At 33.0% G+C, this 23,147-nt stretch overlaps 1 protein-coding gene and 1 long non-coding RNA gene across 6 annotated transcripts in view; one reads left to right on the forward strand and one right to left on the reverse strand.

Annotated features, from left to right (window-relative positions):
- LOC141492903 (uncharacterized) overlaps positions 1–23,147 on the forward strand; it is a 65,097-nt gene that overhangs the window by 20,048 nt on the left and 21,902 nt on the right. For 2 of the 4 annotated variants that reach the window (XR_012470071.1, XR_012470073.1), the window contains 2 exons: positions 11,312–11,621; positions 14,278–21,182. This is a non-coding gene — a long non-coding RNA (uncharacterized LOC141492903). Of the gene's footprint in view, positions 1–11,311; positions 11,622–14,277; positions 21,183–23,147 lie in introns of those variants that run through there. The other 2 variants (XR_012470074.1, XR_012470072.1) reach the window with 2 other exon arrangements.
- The window catches only part of NUP205 (nucleoporin 205), a 95,276-nt gene that overhangs the window by 13,013 nt on the left and 59,116 nt on the right, over positions 1–23,147 (reverse strand). For both annotated transcript variants that reach the window (XM_074193612.1, XM_074193611.1), the window contains exons 31-39: positions 22,180–22,328; positions 21,262–21,453; positions 19,798–19,919; positions 11,294–11,432; positions 9,287–9,413; positions 7,071–7,147; positions 4,387–4,512; positions 4,090–4,216; positions 1,785–1,951 (exon numbers count right to left, since the gene is read on the reverse strand). In XM_074193612.1, the coding sequence (XP_074049713.1) occupies positions 1,785–1,951; positions 4,090–4,216; positions 4,387–4,512; positions 7,071–7,147; positions 9,287–9,413; positions 11,294–11,432; positions 19,798–19,919; positions 21,262–21,453; positions 22,180–22,328 (1,226 nt within the window). The remainder of the gene's footprint in view (positions 1–1,784; positions 1,952–4,089; positions 4,217–4,386; positions 4,513–7,070; positions 7,148–9,286; positions 9,414–11,293; positions 11,433–19,797; positions 19,920–21,261; positions 21,454–22,179; positions 22,329–23,147) is intronic.

Here is a 23,147-nt window from a genome sequence, read left to right on the forward strand (position 1 = left end):
AACTATGTCTGGAAATCCTTGCTTTCCAATAACAATTAACAAATTAGTATTTTGAAAAGGTCCTGAACACCCTTTTCACAGCTTAATTGTTCATTTAACCTGATGTAAGTATCTATCCTATAGGGACAGTGAAAGAATATTTACACTGATGAGAACACAGATCCATTGAAGCATAAAAGCAAGTCCCCTCATTTGGAAACTTTTAGTATATCAAAATTATTTGATAAACTGCTGATTTTTGTGTGATTAGTAGATTAATTCAGACTAATATCACCAATAAAGAGGACCAAGAAGCTCAACTAAAGGAATCAAAACAAGATAATATTATAAAACCTTCAAAATTGTAGATAAAATATTGTTTCTGAAACAATTTTTAGTTTTAAGTAATTTTTAAAGTTCAGGACTTTAATAATTAATTTCAATTGACATTTTTATAGGATATACACTAAGTAGTAATTAATATTTGAATAAATTTAGGTAATGGCCCTATAATAAGGTTAATTCTTCAATTATAAGCCAGTTTCATTAGTGTAGAACATATTAGCATCTTTCAGAAGACTGTACAAAGTAGACACTTAAGTGTTTATTGCACTGATCTAAAGTTCAGAAAGAGTGTGACTACAGGGAAAGTACAATGATCATAGAGATCTCACCATTAACAACTCAAAAATGATAGTTTCAACTGATAGAGATCTAAGCTATTATCAACCCAGAGTTGCTGAGGTAGAGTAGAGAGATGGAAGCATAACTGTGTTTCAGTGAGCTGGTCATAAGAAATTTTCTACAATGATGAATATTCTCCACTACCTTTGGTGTCTATCCTTGTACCATAAATAATCCTTTATTGGCCATAATAAGCTCTGCCTCTCCTAAAGACCAACTTCAAAGAAAATATCACTACCACCACACTGCTACTACACTACTACAACTATTACAACAATTATTACTACTACTACTAATTTCTAAGGTTTTTAATTGTCCGTGTTCTCTCTCTCTCCCCCCACATGCACAAAACATTACATTTAGCATATTCCCCACCTACAAATAGGCATGCAGTACCTATTTTCAAAAATGAATACTGTTTTCTATAACAAAGATTAAAAGGTTATGTTTAATGACTAATGCCTTTAGCAGAAAGAAAAAAGAAAACCCATGAGCAAAATGCACATTTTCATAGAATATCCTATTTAGACTGAAAGGACTTCAACAAAAATGACAAAGGTACATTGAAAGTTTAAAAATAATTATCTTTAAAGGAAATGTATTTACCTAAAAAATCCTAATTTCATTAACATAGATTTTAGACTATAAGCTACTAAAAATATTTAGTCAAAAGCAAATTTTCTCCCAGATTGATAGGTATATTCCATAAGGGGTTCCCCATATCACATTTTAATAAAAAAAATTACTCCATTTACAATGTACAAGCATAATATTAGAGCCTGATTCCATAAGCTGCACACAAGAACCAGTCTCTTCACTTTACAATCACTTTTCATCTACCATCTTTGGCCAGCTTTTTTTTTTTTTTTTTTAGGTTTTTGCAAGGCAAATGGGGTCAAGTGGCTTGCCCAAGACCACACAGCTAGGTAATTATTAAGTGTCTGAGACCGGTTTTGAACCCAGGTACTCCTGACTCCAGGGCCAGTGCTTTATCCACTACGCCACCTAGCTGCCCCATTGGCCAGCTATTTTTAAGAACAATCTCTTCTTCAGCAAGAAAATATTTTTTTTAATTTCTTTTTTCCCCAATAAGGCTAGGAAGTTTATTATTGAATACATACCTCTTTTATCTCATCTGGGGGAAGTTGTTCTACATTCTGCAATTTGTTGACATTCTGTCGATGACTGTCATAATAAGTGAAGAAATCATTAGCACTTTGTTTCAACAAGTAGACAATAATGCCCAAGCCAGGCAGACGCCAATATGGAACCACTGGAGCTTGAGTGTCTAAATAGAAATGATAAAGTGGGAGAATATTTAACCTGTTATATCAGTACATTAATTAACATCTATAATGAACAATTTTAATACCTGGGAAACCGATCAAATCTGAAGGAGGGGTGCCATATTAAAGACTTCATTGTGAGTATATTCCCACTGACAAATATACTTCCTTATATCACTAAAAACAAATTAGGGTGAGAGAACTGGAAACCATTACATAACAATAAAGTTTAGCTATTATATTTTTCAAAACAATACAATACTTCATTTGACCCTAACAATAATCCTTGAAAGAAAGGTACTATAGGAATTACTGTCTTAAGTCTTACAAATGAGGAGACTGAGGTTTAGGGAGATCTGGTTTCAAAGAAGAGAAACAAATTTCTCCTAACAAAAAGGATAAGAAGAATGAAATGAATCTTCAAACCAAATCTATACTAACATGTATCTAAAGGCTAATTGTTTGAAATCCAAATTTTGTTCTTCTATTAAAATGAACATAGACTACAGGAGAGAAGTCAACAGAAAAATCACTTTTTATAAATTTTTTTTAAAACTCTGTTACCATATATTTAAATGTGATTTGGGGAGTTAAGTATAGGAGGAAAAAAGCAATTTCTTTAAAGTAGTTTGTGTTAGAGTAGTCCATTAAATTTAGGTTGTAAAACTTCTGAAGTAACAAAGAAAAAAAAATTCTTATTTTGAGCTCTCTTTAAAGAGAGTTTAGAAACAACCACTTTTCCCCTTGGAAAAAGAAAATCACAGGGGACTGACTACTGCTTCCATTCACTCATGGGATGCCCATTCATCCTCTTCTATTATAATCATTAGAAAGCTAGTTCTTACCTGGTGAAAAGAGACAGAATTAAATTTATTGGATTACTAAAAGGAAAGGGAATAGTGAGATTGGTAATTGGAATATGAAATTCTCTCCCTGTGATAAATCCTAAGGAGACTTTGAAAGATTTCTCCTGAAAGGGTAAAGAAAAACCTCCACTGAAGGATTTTGAAACTGAGCTGCTTTGAAAGAGGAAGGCTAGAATTGAGAACTATGTTTATATTCTTTGGGGTTTTGTCTACAAGAAAAGATTCAACATCAATTGACAATTTTCTCTACTTAGACCTACATAAAAATAAAAAAAAGAAATTAAGCAAAAATTACTAACAGTAAGGTAGGGAAATATTTCCATTCTGAACCATAATTAAATCATTTGCTACTTCAGGAAAATGATGAATTTCAAAAGTGTAGCATCTTCCTGTCAAACATGGGAATTATCTCATTCAGTAGATTCTGACTTAGCATCATAAATATTCAATGATACTGATAAGACCTGAATGTCATGGTAAAATTGTATACACAAAATTCTACGGATTGCTACTAACTCTTTCTTCCACTACTGAATGAATGGAAGATCTCTGGAGAACACCCTGAGAGAACAGCCCAGTCCAACCCACAAACTTGCATCAAACCTTAAACATTCCTGTCTTTCTTGGTTTACACCAGCATGTGGAATGCTGGTGTGTAAAATACATCACTTATTTTAATCATACAAAAAAATGGGAAGATAAATTATGAAAAGCTAAGAAAATTTTAAGAACAATACTTAATAACTGGACCTCTTTCTCCCCAGTGTCAAATATTTGTCCCAGATCTTTGGAAAAAATTTCCTTGTGGCTTCCAACTGAAATTATACTTTCCACAAACACTTGAACTAAAGGGCCAGTTCATAACCTGTGCCCAAGAAATTCATGAATTTCATCTATTCCCAATGTATGTTATTAATCTCCACCACAATTGACCTGAATCAGTCAACCTTCCCCTTATTCTAATAAGAGTACTTTTTAGAAAATCTAGCCAGGATGTCCTAAGTAGGATAACTTTATCCCATACAAGAATCCACAGGCCCAGTACTGTCATGTTTTTCTCTCTTTGCTCTAATTCATCGATACAAATTATATTTATAATTAAAAAGCAATTGAACTTATGATTACTTCAGTGTTCAGTAAGAAATGTACTTAGAATATAATAGACTTATCTAACTCATTAAAATAAAAATAGAATGTTATTATTGCAATTATTGTAATCATTTAAATAACAAACTCAAATTTTCAACATTAGAAAATAGAGTAATAATACCCACCTTGTCGTGGTCCATCTCTGTTAATGGTTTCAGAAAGGCTAGGGGTGAAGAGACACACTGCATGCTGGAATGTTGGAGAACTCTGTAACATGAGTGACTGGCAATATTCCATGACATTTGCACAAATCTGTAGTAGAAGAAGGGTAGGCATAAGTATCACACAAAACAAAACCAAGAATACAAATCACTGAAATCTAGTCTCAAAGCACAAATTGCCACCACTTATTTTTTTAAAACTATTTCAAATTATATGATTCTCAACTTGAAGAATACTTCCAAAGTCCTTATTCCTCTTACCTGTTGCATAGCCAGTTCAATCTCATCTCTCTTGTTCATTCTATCTCCCTCCACACCATCTTGAAACTTAAATTGCCGCAGTCTGTCTGAACCACCAAAGCGACTTAGTAATCCTAGGCATTGGCGCTAAAAAAAAGTAACAAAATTCTAGCTGACATTATCATTGAGTAATACAAGGTAGTTCAGGAAAGAATTCATGTGGAAATACTTGAGCTGTATATTGAAGGAGGTGGGAGCAAGAAGGGAGTGCAATTCAGGCGTGAAGAATGTAGTCAGTGCAAAATGCAAGGAGATAGAAGATGGAGAGAGTACCATGTGCCAAAAATAGCAGGAAGTCCAGTTTGACTAGACCACAGACAGAGAGGGAATTAAATTACAAAAAACAAAGAAGAAAAAGGACCAAAGAGACATTTATATTCAATGCTGGAGTTACTGGCATTTGAGTGGAAAAGTGATGTGATTGAACTGGAATCCCTTTAAGGAAAAAATTTTGGCAGCTCTGTGGAGGATAGGTTAAAGACTCAAAGGAGAAACCAATTAGAAAACCACTGCAATAGTTCAGAAGAAAAAGAGATGAGGAAGTGACCTGAAAGTTCTAACCACAAGTTATCAATATGCCTAGCCTACATACATAAAATGAATCACTTATATATAGGCAGCAAGTCACTTAACTTCTGCTTGCCTCAGTTTCTTCAACAATAAAATGAATAACAGTAACCACCTCACAATGTTATTGTAAGGATAAAACAAGATTGTGTTTGTAAAGTGTTTCATACAGTGCATAGTATATTGAGGAAATATATAAATGTTACTACTATTATAATATGTGCCATTTATTTTGACAAAATCACTAAGAGGACTTCCAATTTTAAAATGTCTATTTTAAGGCCCTAATGTATGACTCTCACAGATATGAATTCTATAACATTCTTACTGCTTACCTAATGACCCATTAAAAGCAAATGTCTTCCTTTCATCCAGATAACAAACACATTTTAATTAAGCAAATATAGAAGATGCTGAAAGTGGAGAATAAACTGCCACCTGAGTAAAACTACACCTGAGTGAAAAAAGGAATGCTTAATGATTGAATTGAGATATAAAGGCCTAAAAGTCAAACTATTATGTATAATATATATATATATATTATAAATATAATACACACACACACACACACACACAATTGTATAGATGTATTTGCTTTTCAAATAGTTTGAAGAGAACAAGAAAGATCATCAGCCACATGTACTATACAAAAATATGCTTCTGATGCATATAAATACATCCTCAAAGACAAAGTATAAGGAACAAATGTCAAGTAATGTTTTGTCCTTCATTTTTTTTTTGCAAGGCAAATGGGGTTAAGTGGCTTGCCCAAGGCCACACAGCTAGGTAATTATTAAGTGTCTGAGACCGGATTTGAACCCAGGTACTCCTGACTCCAGGGCTAGTACTTTATCCACTGCACCACCTAGCCGCCCCTTGTTCTTCATTTTTGAAGGAAAATGATACCATGACAAACACACAAGTTGGATTTAAGTGTGAGAAGGCGCTGTGCTGAGTCACCAGCCTCACTTTCCCCTCTAGAGCCATCCAAGTCCAATGGCCAGATATAAGACAGGAGATGGCCCTGGCTGTGAGGCAATCAAGTAACTTTCCCAAGGTCTGAGGCTAGATTCTCCCGAATCCTGACTCCAAAGCTACTGTGCCACCTAGCTCAATATAAAATTATAAAAAAAGTAATTGATAGCTTGTTTAGAGAAGTTAGCTCAAGAGAGAATAATTTAAAGAACATATTTTACAAGTGCAGATATGCCAATATCTTTAAAAGGGAATGCAGCCTGAGAGAGAGCAATAAGATTATGTGTGGAATAAGACAGCTATTGTCAGATCTAACCTATGTTATCTGTTTTAACTATATTTCTTTCATTTTTTATTTTATTCCAATTTATTTTATTTTAAAATTATCTAAATTCTCTTCCATCTCCCCCACATCTGGCGGGGGGTGGGGGAGAGAATCCATATTGAAAACAAAACAAATTCTCAAATTGACCATATCTAAATAAATTACTTCACCATGTTCTAAATCCAAACATTTCCCCTTCAAGTTTATCTGAAACTCCTCTATTTTTACACCACAACATTATTCATAACTTTCATTTTCCCTTTTTGTCAATTTTGCCAATCTGATGGATGTTAGATACATTTAACTATTTTTCTTCAACCTAAGTAAGGGTTCTATTTCTGGAGAAAAGAAGAATCATTGAGAATTAACAACAATGCCTTTAAAAGGTGAATTAATAAAACATTACTTTTGCTTCAAGTGAATGAAGGTAGGCCACAATATGGGGCCACAAAAAACAAGGTGAAGTAGTCAATAGGAACACCTCAGTCTTCTTTCTAAAGGATCTAAATCTGAAAGCAAATGGTACAATTAAACAAGTAAAGTGACCACTTTCTGGCTTTCATTACTGGGTTCGCATCTAAGTTCACTTTTATAATGAATCACAAAACTGGCACAGTAAAATATGGAAGCCAAATTTGGGATGTAGAACTGATTTCCTGCATGTTTCTCAAAAAAATCCATGGAATTTAAACAGAAAAGCTTTGCAAAGTGGCAATATTGTAGTCAAAAAGTTTTATCCAAGGAAACAATTACTGTTAAAAGAAACAAAGTGAATTACCTGGAATCGCCCTATGTGTCCCTGTAGCTCCATCAAAGATCCTTCAGTTACATCAACATCAAGTTCACTTAGTACTCCTACAAAATAGACATTGAGATATCTTTAATTGCAGTTTGTAATCAATTGAATGAAAAATATTATGAAACTTCTAATATTTATACACTCTTTATATACCCTAGACAGGTCTGTGAAATAGATATTTTAGGGAAATTGAACTTAAGTGCTTATGATATGAGAATAAATAGCATTAAATGAAAATGCTAAGGTAAAAGTAAACTGAGACAAGAAATAGACTGCACAAAAACTATTTTAAAAAATTTTCAGAAATATCACAAAAAATTAATCACTTCAAAATTCAGTAGGAAAATTACTTTTGAGGAACTATCTGAAACACCAAAAAATTAAAAATTAAAGAATTTGTCATCTATAAATTCAGCATTCTCTAGTTAAAATACTGTTAATATTTTTTTAAATATTTCCACTTGAATAATGTTCCCTTTGACCTTTATACCAACCAATCATCTAATAGCAGCATGAACATAACACAGACTTCATCATTGCAAAGTAATGCTGTAGTTCTGAAATCTCAGCACATGTCATTTGCTCTGTACATCATGGGGTAATTGGAGTTGACATTCAAGATGAGTTCTGAAGGAAATCAATGTTTCTATAAGGTGTATGGGAGGAAGAAAGAATACTTTCAGCATAGGAAGAGCATGGCAAAGATACACAGGAGGAACAGTAAGTCGACCAGAATCTCCAGACCTCAAAGTGTGGGAAGGGAAGCATTATAGTAGAACCAGAGAGGGATTTTGGAGTCATATAAAGAAATTTATAGAGGAATGTATAATTGATACTATAAGTACCAGGGAGTCATTGGAGCTTGTTCAAACATCCATCTAATGAGCAAGAGAAAGAAATATGCTGCAGGAATAATTCTATGGCAACTGTATAGATGGGATCAGAGAGGGTAGAGATCTGAATCTGGAAAACCAATTAGAAAACTCCTATTAAGGTGATTATGTCCACGATATAATGAAAGCAAAATTACATTCTCATTAAAACACCCACAGAACAATCAAAAATCCGTTATCAAGCACTAACTCTGTGTTGAGTTCTGTGCTAACCACTATAGAGACACAAAGAAGGGTACATCCAAGTCTGCCCTATTGGGGTGGGGATGGGGGGAGTTGGGGGGGGGGGCAAGGAGGTAACAACATGTAAAAATCCCATATACAAACAGAATTTATAAATGAGTTTGGGGGGGGGCTCATCTTTGATGGGAAGATATAAACAGCTGGAAGACTGGGAAAGGTTTCCCACCACAACTAGGACTGAACTGATATTTAGAAGGAGTCAGAGAAACTAAGAGGCAGAGACAAGGAGGAAGAGCAGAAAAGATGAGAAGAGTGGTATTGGAGGAACTGAAAGTAAGCTGGCAGAGCTAAACTGCAGAATCCATGGAGGGTAGGTAAAGCAAAACAAAACAAGAAAATGAGGAAGAGACTGCCATATAAGATTATAATCAAATGTTAAACTGTATTATAGGATACAAATATTATAGGAATTCAGAACTATAGAGAGAAACTTATGTGACCTAGAGTAGGTAAGGGAAAGCTTTATAGAGATGTCAAGGATAGCTAGAATTCTGACAAGTGGAAGAGAGAATTCCAAGCATGAACAAAAATATGAAAGATGAAAGCAGGAACCATTAGTTGTTCCTCAGATAGGCAAATGGAAATTAGAGGTGGGGGAAAATGAACCTATTCACACTCTAAGTCTTAAGATGTCATATATTTTGCTTCATCTTTGTTCCCAAATTGTTTCACATGTTTATATGATCTCTTCCTAATGAGGCTAAATCAAATAAAGACAGGGACCAAGTCTTCTGCTTCTTCTATCCCTAAAGTATCTGATTATATATTTCACACAGTAAGCATTTAATAATCACATTCAGAGTGGCTTCTTGTTCTGAAAACCACCTTTTCACAATAATCGTAAGTCTAAATGATGATCCTAGGAGTTATTTCATATAATCAAAGGAAATTAGATTCATTTAATCATACTGACAAAGATTTCAGTCCATTTCAGTTAAACAAGCACAATAATATCATTGGCATCAATTTCAAATAAATCATCTATAATATCAATGTTTTAAAAAACGTAGTGAGTCATTTAAGAGAGAACTAAAAGTCCATTTAACACAATTAGCTCACCAGGCAATGCAGCTTTGCTAATGATTCCTGTGAGGAGGGCTAGCTCTTGCAGGGAGCCCACACTAACATCCTGACAGCGTAGTATTGCTTGGATGGTATCTGAATGAGAGATGAGAAACTGCAACACCTAAATTGAAAAAGAGAAAGGGAAGCAAGAGAGGAATACAAGTGAGGGTTTTTTTTAATAAATTATTATAGAAGGGTTTTTAATGACAATTAACCATGGTCTTCAATAAACTAAATAATAAACACAAGAACTTTATCAGACCCAATCTATGATTTCATCAAATGTAGAGAGTTCTTGGTAAGTAAAATCCCTCCAGTGAAGAAAGAAAAAGCAACTAAATCCTTTGCACCTAAATATCCTTCTTTCTTCAAATTTTATTTGCAAGAGAGTCTATATTTTACATAAAAGTCATAGCATTTCTGAAGTTGATAGCTAAGAACAATGTAAACTTTAGGTAACTCTCATCTCCAATCACATACTTAAAAGAAATTAATAGGCTAGGATTTACTTAAGTAAATAAAGAAAATCAGAGGAACAATAAAAAAGAATTTATTGCTGTGTAATGAGGAGTGGGCAAACCTTTAAGCCAGGAGGCTTGGGTTATTTTTTTGGTTTTTACCTTTAGCATTTGCCTTTTAACTCCTATCCAGAGAAGTAGCATGGCATAATGGCTAGATTGTAGTCAGGAATTCAAGTATTCCACATTCAAATCCCCTCTTTATATATTCTAGTCATCCATAAAAGTGGACCCCATTATCATCTCTAAACCCTGCTCTCCAGAATATTTTATGACACAATGCTCTTTAATTATTTCACAGATGTTAAGCCTTGACTCCACAATAAAAATCCTTATTTTTCTTATCCTAAATAGTAATAACCCACTTACCTGGAGATCATTTCCTATTTCAAATCAACGGAAGTAAGTGAAATAGAGTTCTAAATATAGAATTGGTCTGGATGTTATTTCAATAGCATAAGAGAATTCTGAAAAAAAATTCCTCAACCAAAACAGATCAGAAATTATTTTGCAACTCCATTTTTTTATACTAGCTGGGACCCTAAAATGTTTAGGGATTTGCACAGGATCATATGGACAGTATGTATTAGTTATAAAATGTACCTCACATCTTCATGACTCAGAGGCCAGTTCTCTATTCACTACCATACTGTCACTCAATAGTATTCTACTCAATCATAAACTGAATTTAATTTCATACTAAATGGAACCAAGAGAACAATTTATATTCTAACATCAATACTATAAAGATAATTTTCAAGACTTGAGAAATGTGATCAATGTGATAACCAACATAATTCCAGAGGATTCATGATAAAACACACCACTCACACTTCCTGATAGGGAGGTGATGGATTCAGAATACAACCTGAAACATATTTTTTGGAACATGCTCATTATCAGAATTTGTTTTGCTAAATCATAAGAATATTTACAACAGGTTGTTTTTTTTCCCTTTCTTTTTCAATTGGAGATGAAAGGGAAGGAAGAAAGGGTAGACATTAACTGAAGAAAATTAAATTGTTAAAAAATTTCAAGACTATTCCCTCTCAAATTAATCCTTAATTAAGTCCTTAAATCTAACTACATTCCACTTATTTATTCCGTCCATTACCCACAATATCACATCCAGCAAAGTGAGAGTACGAGTACTAAAACTAGTATAATAGATTAAAAAAAAAACCCCAGTAATAGTGTCAGGAATCTAATAAAGAAGTTGGCAAACCTGGGTTCTAACCCTTGTCATAAACAATCTGTAAAATCTAGGCTAGTCAATTAAACTTAGTATGTGCATCCATAAAATGAGAGGGTTGGACTATTATAGTGTCTTTCATATTGTCCTTGATTGAATGTGAGCTGTTAAGTACTGTGTCATTTTTTTGATTTGTAACCCAAGGGCTCAGCACAGTTTCTGGTATTTATCAAGCACATAATAAATACTTGCTGACTGATTCCAATTCCAAAATTCTACTATCCTTCTTACCTGTCCTGCTGCCTGCAGATGCTGAGCCATACTGGACGTGAGGATGACCTGACACAACTGCAGAGCAGGAAGAAGAATCTGGCGATATCGATCCACAGGGGCAGGAATGAATACTGGGGGGTCTCTCATGCCAAACAGTCTTTATACATTTCAATAAACAGAGAAAGCAATATGACAAGAAGATTATGGTTTTTAGAAAATTGATCATTTTTTTATATTCAAGTTCAGAGAAATTGCAAAATACACAAAGGACAGAAAGATGAAGAAGCTGTTCAGCGATTAAACTATTAATTGTTAATTCATGAATTTCTATTATTGCTATTCAACGGTGAGCTACATTTTAGCACGAAGGAAAAACATCTTCTCTATATTGTATAGATTCGGTACATAATAATTTATAGATAAGTTAACAAGAACTATTATTATGAATTTTTAAGACAACTTAGGAAAAACAAATATTTTTCATAAAACAGTGCTTGAAATTTCCACTATAACTAAATCCCTGTTTTATGCAGATACTGTCTCAGAAGCAGTCACTTTCAAATTTCCTTCTCCCATTCTTGATTTCAAAATATTTAGTAATGAGTTCTAAGACCTCCTCTCAGACTACTAAAACTATTAAGGTGTAAAGTTGGAAAACAAATCTTGTATCCTCTAAGAATGCCTCAAGTTAACAAGATATTATAATATCACTGCTGACCTAAAATTTGGAATTAGAGAGACAGGTAATTTAAAACCTACAAATTTCTTCAATTTAGCAATTGGAACCTCACCTTGTTAGACCAAATAAACTGTTAAACCAGGAAGACATGCAGTTTAATCATCTAAATTATTGATGAGTTTAAGTAAATGCTTTTTTTTAATCTACATTTAAATTGGGATTGAACACTCAGCTAAAAGAAAATTTAGTAATGCAAAGAAATTTGATGGAGAACTTAAAAATTAAGAATTGGCAGCTAGGTGGTGCAGTGGATAGAGCACCGACCTTAGAGTAAGGAATACCTGAGTTCAAATCTGGCCTCAGACACTTAATAATTACCTAGCCATGTGGCCTTGGGCAAGCCATTTAACCCCATTGCCTTGAAAAATCTTTAAAAAGAAAAAAGAAAAGAATTGACAGGTAGTTCAGTACAGAATAACAATGAATTCTTAAACTTTAATTTTAACAACAAAAGATCCACCAACTAAATGTTATTTAGTTTCATCTCTGACAATTCTGTAATACCAAAATTCAAAGGCTGGCTACAATGCAAACAATATTTGAGGTGCACTTCTTTCAGTGATTTTTATTACTTCATTTGACAGTTAAATGAGTACAGGAACTGATTTTTTTGGCAATTCTTAATTTTCTTTTTGAACAATAAAATTATACTTTACAAAAATTATGTGATTATTTTTATAAACATTTCCCTCCTTATAAACTAATTTCTCATATTTATCAAATTTCATAAACTGCCACTACCTAATCATCTATTTGAGAATTTATAACTAAATGAGTTTTTGTGTCTCTACTTTTTAACTTAGATATGAATATATCTGTGTGCACACGCTCTGTTATTGAATAAAATCAGGGAAGATTCTGTTCCATTAGCCTATATCAACAGATAGTCTTGAGATTTTTTGGTTTGTTTTTTGCAAGGCAATGGGGTTAAATGATCTGCCTAAGGTCACACGGCTAGGTAATTATTAAGTGTCTGAGGCAAGTGTGTCACCTAGCTGTCCAAACCTTGAATTTTGTTTTCTTTTCTTATCTCTAATTTGAGCAGTTGCAACTCCTCCCTTCCCCCATCAGGCAGCACTGGCTCTTTCAACAATAACATGAAGACAAAGGAGCCAGCAATAATCAGAAACACTATGAAGCAATTAAATGTTAATTAAGAAAATTCTGAACCATTAATAAGATGGTTGTAAATGAATGATCAAATCAATATTTTAAAGAAATATTGCAAACTTTACTCATTATTATACAGAATCAAATAACTTGCAAGTAAGTTGTTTTATACAAGGACTCTATATTGGAGAAGGGATTAATATAGAATCAAAAAGTATACTTACAGACTATAACACACTTTACTATGCAGTGGGATTTGAATATCATTTAAGTAGGTTTAGTTACTAGAATAGCAACAGCCAGTTACAGCCCTAAGGCATGGTCTTTTCTACCACTTCCCATGCTCAGGGGACAATTTTATAATGAGACTCAGTTGAATCTAATTGATGAATAAATCATATCAGTTTCATACTTCTCTAAATCTCCAAGCTCATTAGATTTTTAAATGAATTATTTTTCAGTTATTCATACAGTTCTCAATTATTTGGGTTCAATATATGGGTTAATCCTATCTGTATCTTTGCTATTCTATCATATTCTAGAGAAAACAAATTATAATTCATCTTATTCTAGTATAAAAGTTCTGAATTACTTAGGCTTGTTTTTGGTTGGTTTGTCTGATTGTTATGCTCCAATTGCCCAATTGTCATATTTTCTACCATACTCTGAAATTTTCAATTATATAGGTATTGATTCTACATTTTTGATGTATTTAGCTCAATAGCAGTTTAAATAGAACTGTAAATGTATATGCATCTATTTTTTTTAAAAAAAGCATTTTTTTTTACTATAGGTTAAACCCTAAAATAATATAACACTTAATACAAGTGTTACATTTACCCAACATTATACCTTAAAGGATTCACTGTGTAATATCAGGATAAAGAAAAAACTCCAGTGTTAACAAAACTTTAAAAAAAACCCAACTGAAATATTTACTCACATAATGTTTCTTTTCATCTTGATATTTTCAATATAAAAGAAAACATTCCTCTAATATACTTTATATATATTTTCTTATTGCTGATGCTTACTCAGTTATCTTCATTAAATAGTAACTAAAATTAACTATTTCTTAAGGCCTAGGAAATAATACTATCTCAAATAGAACCATACTCTAAAAATCTCCTAATGTTTCCACTTTAAATCACAGCTTTAGGAAGAGCAAGATCAAGGTTATCTTGTCTAACTTCAACCTGAAGTCTAAATCTTGATAAATATCCCAAAAAAGGTGGATCATCCCGCTACCACTGGTTCAATGAAGGGGAAAACTCACTGCTACAGAAAGCATACAATTCTATCTTGGAACAGCTCTAACAGTGAGTAAATTCTTCCTAAAATTATTCTAAAATGTCAATTATTATACTGCTTTACCCACAGATTCTAGTTCTCTCCTCTGGGACCAAGAAGAACCTGCATAATCTCTCTCCTTCAGACAAACCTTCAAATATATCAAACAAAATTATGATTCTCTGCTAAGCTATTTCTTTCCCAGTTGCTTGCTGCAAAGACCACTTTAGAAGTTCAGGCAAGATGACAGAGTATATCAGATAACTCCAAGTTCCCAAATTTCCTTGGAAAAAATCAGAACATTGCCTTCAAAGTGAATGAAGAACCATAAAAATAAATAAAATTTTATTTTTAAAGCAATTGTTCATCCTAAAACAAAAGGAGAGTACACCAGGAAAGATTAGATTTGCAGAATAGAAATTTGGCTAAAATGAAATACAAACACCCCCCAGGTCAACTCCTCAGAATCAACAAACAAAAAGCCCTGGGGGCAGCCAAATTGGGAAGACAGTCTTAAATCTAAACCTCAGATACATTCACCTAAAAGGACAGTGTGGGGGTCTCAGCACTGACCAGTATAAAGGGATGTCAAGCACAGTTGTACAGAATAGGGATGCAGTCCTGGCCAACAGATGCAGGGAGGAGAAGCTGGGACAGACCTGGTGAGTACAGAATTAAAGAGGCTGTGGCACTTGCAGGAGAACAGAGTTCCAGGTTTCACTTCCAGGCAAAGATAACAACTGAAGTTTGCAACCACTTGGAAGGACTACAGGGAGCTGAGGACCTGTGGCTAAGGAGTAGAGAAGAGAGTTCAAGGTTAGACCTTGGAACAGAACTCAGAAAATAGTACTAAGAAGGACTTGAGACCTGGGGGATCACTCCGTAAACCTTAGTACTAGAACTTGATATAATAAAAAGCTGTTAAAATTAAAATATACGAAATAAAAATGAGTAAGTAAAGGAGAAGAACTATAGCAACTATGGAAAAAAGAGAAATACTCAAAGGAAGATTGTAGAGCTAAAAAAGCTACTTTTTCAATGAGAAACATCAACTGGTCACGAACTCAAAAAGTAATCTGTGAAAAACTAAAAAGATTTCAAAAATCAAATAAGAAAGATGAAGGAAAAATTAGAAAAAAGAACAATTCACCCTTTGATCCAGCAATATCACTACTGGGTCTATACCCTGAAGAGATGATGAAAAAGGGTAAAAAACATCACTTGTACAAAAATATTCATAGCAGCCCTGCTTGTGGTGGCAAAGAATTGGAAATTAAGTAAATGTCCTTCAATTGGGGAATGGCTTAGCAAACTATGATATATGTATGTCATGGAACACTATTGTTCTATTAAAAACCAGGAGGAATGGGAATTCAGGGAAGCCTGGAGGAATTTGCATGGACTGATGCTGAGTGAGATGAGCAGAACCAAAAAAACATTGTACACCCTAACAACATGAGGGCAATGATCAACCTTGCTCATTCCATCAGTGTGACAATCAGGGACAATTTGGGGCTGTCTGCAATGGAGAATACCATCTGTATCCAGAGAAAGAATTGCAGAGTTTGAACAAAGACCAAGGACTATTACCTTAAATTTAGGGGAAAAAAACTGATATCTTATTGTCTGATCTTGCTATCTCTTATACTTTATGTTTCTTCCTTAAGGATATGATTTCCATCACACTTAATTTAGATCAATGTATACCAGGGAAACAATGTAAAGACTAACAAATTGCCTTCTGTGGGAGGTGGAGGGAGGGAAGTAAAATTAGGGGAAAAATTGTAAAACTCAAAATAAATAAAATCTTTTAAAAGAACAATTCAAGAAAATCATGAAAAGTCAACTGAAAAGGAACTTAAGGAAAACTGATTCCTTGAAAACTAGAATTGGGCAAGGAAAAGCAACAGATGTTATAAGACATCAATAAATAATAAAACAAAACCAAAAGAATGAAAAATTAGGAAGAGAATGTAAAGCATGTCATCAAAAAACAACTATATGGACAACAATTTGAGAGGAGACAATATTAAGAGCTGTTGGACTATTTGAAAATTATGACTAAAAAAAAAATCTTGATAAAATATTACAAGAAATTAAGGAAAATTGCCCAGACATTCTAAAATAAGAAAGCAGAGTAGAAATAGAGAAAAAAAAGCTCCCAGGTTATGGATAAAACATCACAACAAGAAAAAACAATCATAAAACTACAATCAGGATTACCCAAGACTTGACAGTCTCTACAAAGAAGGACTTTACATCTTGGAATGCTATATTTCATAGACCAGGATTACAACCAAATAATTTACCCGAAAAGTCAAGTATAATCTAATGACATTTAACTAAAGACTTTAAGGAAAATTTAACATACTATAGGTAAACATTAAAGGCAGATTATTCGATTCAAAAATGTCAAATTCACTACTTCTCAAATATAAGAATAATATCAGTACTCTTATGACCATCATTAATTGAGGTAGTCTGAAAGGCTGAACTGTATATAAATGGATGATTTTAAAAAGATAAAACTAGGTAGGGGAGATGAAAAAGAATATCATAAAATGAAGCATAAAAGGAAGAATTGCTCCTGAAGAAGCAAGTGAGGAACAATATATACCTAGAAGGGTATAAAAGTTTCTTAAATTTAAAAAGAAATCTACTTCTTTTAGAAGAGTATAAATGATTTATAGAGGAGTTGGTATATTTAAGAATAGGAAAGCAAGGAAGCTGGTGGAAGTAAATCGGAGGGTGAGAAGGGATAGTGGTAAATAGGGTGGGTAGTGAAAAATAGGAAACAGGAAAATACACAAGTAATTTGTAACTTTGAATGTGAATGAAACAAATTTATCTATTTATCTATTTATCTATAAAATGGAAATAGAATGGTTTAAAAATCTGAACTGAACAATATATTGATTTTAGTAAACAATAAAAATGAGAAATACGGAGTTAAAGGGCTGTAGAATTTAATATGCAAAAAAAACAGGTACAGAAATCATGAAAATCAGTTAAAAGCCAAAATAGATTTAATTAAAAGAAAAAATAGGGCCAACCAATATTCCATATCCATTCAGATCATTTAAAATGAGTAAACAGATTATACCTGCCACAACAAGACACAGGAACTACCTGAACATAAATATAAAATAATTTTTATACAAATAAAGTCAGATAAATTAGACAAATAACTTGAGAAATATAGCTGTGTAGTCACATTTAATTGTAAGTTCTCTAAGAAGATCAGAGAGAAAGCAGAAAAGTTTGAAAAATCTTTCAAAGACAATCTCTCAGACAGGATGTGATTGTAATAGAACACAGAGGGGTGACTAGGTGGTTCAGTAGATAGAGTACCAGCCCTGGAGTCAGGAGACCTGAGTTCAAATCCGGTCTCAGACACTTAATAATTACGTTGCTGTATGACCTTGGGCAAGTCACTTTAACCCCATTGCCTTGCAAAAAAACTAAAAACAAAACAAAACCAAAACTAATAGAACACAGAAAATGGTTGATTTTTTTTAAATGTTGAAAGACAAGGACCTAAGAAGGAAGATGCTATCGTGTACCTCCAGAGAAAGAACTGATAAATAAAAATATGCAAAGTATAGTTTTACATATATCTGCATATGTATAGAGATAAGTATGTGTGTGTGTGTGTGTGTGTGTGTGTGTGTGTGTGTGTTTAAAACTTTATATATACAAAAGTTTAATAGTAGCCTTCAATAGGTTGGGGACTGGGGAGGAAGGGAAAAATAAAAAGAACACAGCAGAGAACATAAGAAAATCTGTAAAGAAAGCACAGATAAGCTAAGTTGTTTTGAAAATGTTTAAAATTTATTACCCAGGTTTTTGTGAAATGAAAATTTATTGTTTTATTTTGAATCCTCCCTTATATCCTGCTGTATACATGGAAAAGTTATTTTTCCTTTTCTCATTTTGTATTTAAGTTTAAATTAAATAAAAATTTTTAAAAATAAAAAAGCAAAACTTTTAAAAAACTATTATAAAGGATGTGTTTAAAAGAATAGGAGAGAGAGAAAAAGTAAAAGAGCTTAAATATGAATAATATAATGAATGCAGAGAAACAAAAACATTCTAATGAAGCAAATTAAGAGAACCAAGAAGACAAAATTCATAATCACTATTGCTGTTTTTCATTATGTCCAACTCTTTTAAAACCAAAAACTTGGCAAAATTACTAGAATACTTTTCCACTTCCTTCTCCAGCTGATTATGGTAAACATAGATTAACTAAACTTGCCCAGGTCATACACAATGTTTCTGAGGTCAAATCTGAACTCAGGTTTCCTTGATTCGAAGTCCAGTCCTTTCTCCCCTGAGCTGCTTCATATACAATGACCACAACAATGCTTACAGAAAGAACCACTAGAAAACAAACATCATTTAATGCTGCTAAATAATTAAAGAGCATAGTGCCAAAGAATAAATGAAAAGACTGCTCTAGTCCACTGCTAAACAGAAATGGGAAGTACATGACTATGGGAGTTAGAAACAGTGCCAAAGCACTTAAAAGGTGATATAATAAAATGAGTAAGATTATGATTCTCTTTCTCTTTTTAGTTTTCAGCCTGGAGCAGAAAAGTTTGGCTAAATTATTAAAGTCTAGGACAATGCAAAGACTTTTTCTAATGAGAATGACAGATCACCTAATCTGAGTATGGAACCAAGTATAGTAAAAGAAGCAACTAAATAGGGGTAAAAATAGTGAATACTACTAACTAGTTCTCTTCTACTCTTCAGTTCAAGCTGTGATGCAACAATCGTGTTTCTGCTGAGAATTTGGTTACTATTTCAAATTAAAATGTTAAGGTTGAAGATTAGGCATTTTCCCTTAAAATAAAAAAATGATGTATTTATTTCCATCATCAGAAAATAATTTATATAAAAATTATACATACATTACATCACCATTTACTATTGATAATAATGACCTAAGGACATATCTTATAACCCAGTAATAACACCAAATCTAAAACCATAATCACTTCCCTACTACAAATTCATTTCAGTGAGGAAGGATAGAAGATAAATGCAGGAGTACATGGTTTTAAATAGTGTAACTTGTTACTAATTACATACAGAATTCAATAATATCTAGAATAAGGAATTCTATATGGACAAATCTGATCTCCAATAACTTCTGTTGGTATAGCGCATAACAAAATTTATCTAAAATATGACCTTATCTTTCTCAAAACTGAGTATAGCTAAGTATAATATAATAGCTCTTAAACGCAAAAGGCCAGAAAAATTTAATTTTCACTAGCAGATTGACTCTTGTCCTAAAAGTAAGGAGAGAAAAATGACACAATATCCTCCAACTGAAAAAAGTACTGACACTGGCTCCCACTATACTGATACTCACCCCTGATGATCTACTTCTGGACGCATATCATAAACTTGGCACTGCGCCAGCCTCACAATCACACCAGATTTCAGCAGCTCTAATGCTCCCTGTTGTATTTTGGCCACTCTGGTCAAGAATGCCTAACAAGGTAGAAAAATTGAATAAGCACCTGGTGGGTGGTACGGGGTGGGACGGAAACAAACACAAGTGTGATGATCATGCCATGAGGAGTTAATCAATCACAAGAATTGGTCAAAGTCATATCAGATTATTCTCTCACAAAATCAGATTGTCTCAAAGATTAAAACTTTGAATAATGGAAAATTCTAAGAAAATCAAGTGGGGTTGGTACTCTTCCATGAGTGCCTAGCTCTGGGATGCCTATGTTGCCACTCAATGTTGTATACTATTTTTGTGTAATCAGAATCAGAAACAGGCCTTTGATTTGGGATTTGAACCAAGCCAATAGGATCAAAGAAATGAATCAAGTTTTTACACCAGTCCAGCAGGGGCATTACCCAACTAATTCTAATCAGAACATGCAAACTCTGCCTTTTAACACCAAAATAATAAATTTCCACTATATAACCATCCTGAACACATTAAAAAATAGCATTGGATTTAGAGTCAGAAACCCTTAGCTTTAATTTTAGCAAAATAATGAGTTAAACTAAATAATTTCCCAAAGTCCCTATCATCTTTAAATACTATAACCCCAAACTTGGTGATATCTATAACGCATACGATGGAAAATAACATTGAAGACATATAATCCTGAGTTATCTTTAGAAGGTTTGTAAACCCTATGCATAGAACTGTAATTCTTTCCTACTGGCTGAATCAAACTAATTGGTTTCCTATTGTTCTGTTAGAAACCAGGAGGGATGGGAATTAGGGGAAGCCTGGAGGGATGTGCATAAACTGATGCTGAGGGAGATGAGCAGAATCAGAACAACATTTAAACAACCTAACAGCAACATGGGGGCGATGATCAACCTTGATGGACTTGCTTATTTCATCAGTTCAATAATCAGGGACAATTTGGGGCTCTCTGCAATGGAGAATATCATCTGTATCCAGAGAAAGAATTGAGGAGTCTGAACAAAGACCAAGGACCTTTAATTTAGAAAAAATAATTGGTATCTAAGTATGTAATCTTACTATTTCTTAAACTTTATTTTTCTTCCTCAAGGACATGATTTCTCTCTCATCACTTATCTTATTATGTAATTTTGCTATCTCTTATACTTTACGTTTTTTTCCTCAAGGATATAATTTCTTTCTCATCACATTCAATTTGGATCAATGTATACCATGGAAACAATGTAAAGATTTGAAAATTGCCTTCTGTGAGGGGTTGGGGGAGGGAAGTAAGATTAGGGGGAAAATTGTAAAACTCAAAATAAAACTCAAAATAAATAAAATCTTTAAAATAAAAAAATTTAAAAAAAGAAATTAAGTGTTATCCCCGAGCTTCCTTACCATTTTGGATTCATAAGTATAGAGAGCTTTCAAAAGAGGAGGTTGAGGAGTAAGCAAGCTCTGCAGTGTGTGGTCATCTTCCACAAGGCTGTCCACAAGCACCTTTAAGTAACCGCTATTGGAGAGATACAAGAGCCACTGCTGTTGTTTATCTACAGAAACAATCCGGTCAAGCAATGCCAAGGCCAACATCTGAGGAAAGAATAAATCAAAAAACATAAGAATGATTCATAAAATTTTTAATAAGTAAATATTACATGGTTTTTAATAGTAGGAAATTGTTGAAAATAAAATTTATTCTTTTAAAAAAAAATTTAAAACCTGATGAATATTTCCTTGTATCATTCGGGATCTTCCTAAGTTTCAAATTTGGGAATCATAATTTGCTATGTGAAAATGAGAAACTTTATGTAAAATTTCAAATTCAATCTGTCAACAAAATGGTAGTACTAAATCAATCTCAGCAGAATATGAAATTCTGTTTTTTAAAAAAGGTCGCTCCCAGGGAAAAACAGGTCTAGAATACCCCCCAAAAAAATTCTACTAGTTCATTACATCCTGGAAAGCAGAAAAATATATTAAAGCAATACTTTATGCTTTTACTATTCATAATGATCCTCTTGGACAGAAGTACCTTTTGAACCAATGGTTACAATGAATTTTGCTCACCATAGTTTTCATATAAATATGTATGTACACACATACATAATATACATATTTATATGTTCTAATTAACTGAAAATTGGCAAAACATATAGTAACTCTCCATTAATCAGAATACAACTTCCCAATCATACCACATAATCATAACTTTATAATAATCCAGAAAATAATATTGCAATTTTTTAGAAATTGTTATTATTTATATCTAAGCAACTAAATTTATTATTTAAGATAAAAAAATATGGCTTAATTTACTCTTCCAATCTCATGACCATCACAGGCATCTCGACAAACTACTTCCATGAGGGCTGCTCCATAACTTTCAATAATAGCTATGTTTTCTCGCTGCAATTTACTAAAAGCATCTTCAGGTGCTGTTAGCCGTTCCCACATGGTCTTCTTGGCTAAAACAGTAAGGAAATGGAAAAATTAAACTTTTGCAAAAAGGACAAAACAATTTAATGAATATATTTTCTATACAACAATGTAAAATTTTCATCATTTTCAAAAGTCTAAGCAATGAGTCTACAGCAACCAATTCCAGAGAACACTACATCCCATAAGCATCCCCTGAGATTACAGTAAATTTAGTAAAAGGATACTAATTACTTTTAGAGGAACCAAAATGAGTTAGAAAAATCTAGTATAACCTAGAAATTCAAGGTCACGGTGTTAACTACCCTCTCTTGCATTCAGTCATAATACATCCAACTCTCCCAGTCAGACCTGTGGAATTTTTCTTATGACCCTCCAAAAATTGCCTGGAATAACTTATTTAAAATTTTGTAAAACCTGTTACTATAATCCATTTTTTAAAATTTCTTCTTAAAACTTTATGTTTAAAGATAATTTTAAGATTCATTAGAATTCGAGGATATCATAACCTAGGGATTACAATTTCCAATTAAAATCATCATTTATTAAAATAGGCAGCAAGGAAGTTGGAATCTAAAATACCAAATTATCATTAGAAAAAACTGCCTCTGTGACCCAATTTGGAAAATGTGAAGGATGACTTCTATATGTAACATCTCTTATATTGGTATAATCTACCATTTTCTCTTCAGCCTTTGTTCGATCAAGGAGGCTCTTCTCTAAACACGGGGAGAGATGTATTACAGAATGCAATTTTTAAAGAAATAATATTACATGGCAGTGATAAGTGGTAAAAAATGTACTGGATTTAGCATTCTGGCTGCATTGTTTTATTATGTGATACTGGG

This window comes from Macrotis lagotis, chromosome 7 (genome assembly GCF_037893015.1).
Source record: "Macrotis lagotis isolate mMagLag1 chromosome 7, bilby.v1.9.chrom.fasta, whole genome shotgun sequence".
Classification (NCBI taxonomy): Eukaryota; Metazoa; Chordata; class Mammalia; order Peramelemorphia; family Peramelidae; genus Macrotis; species Macrotis lagotis.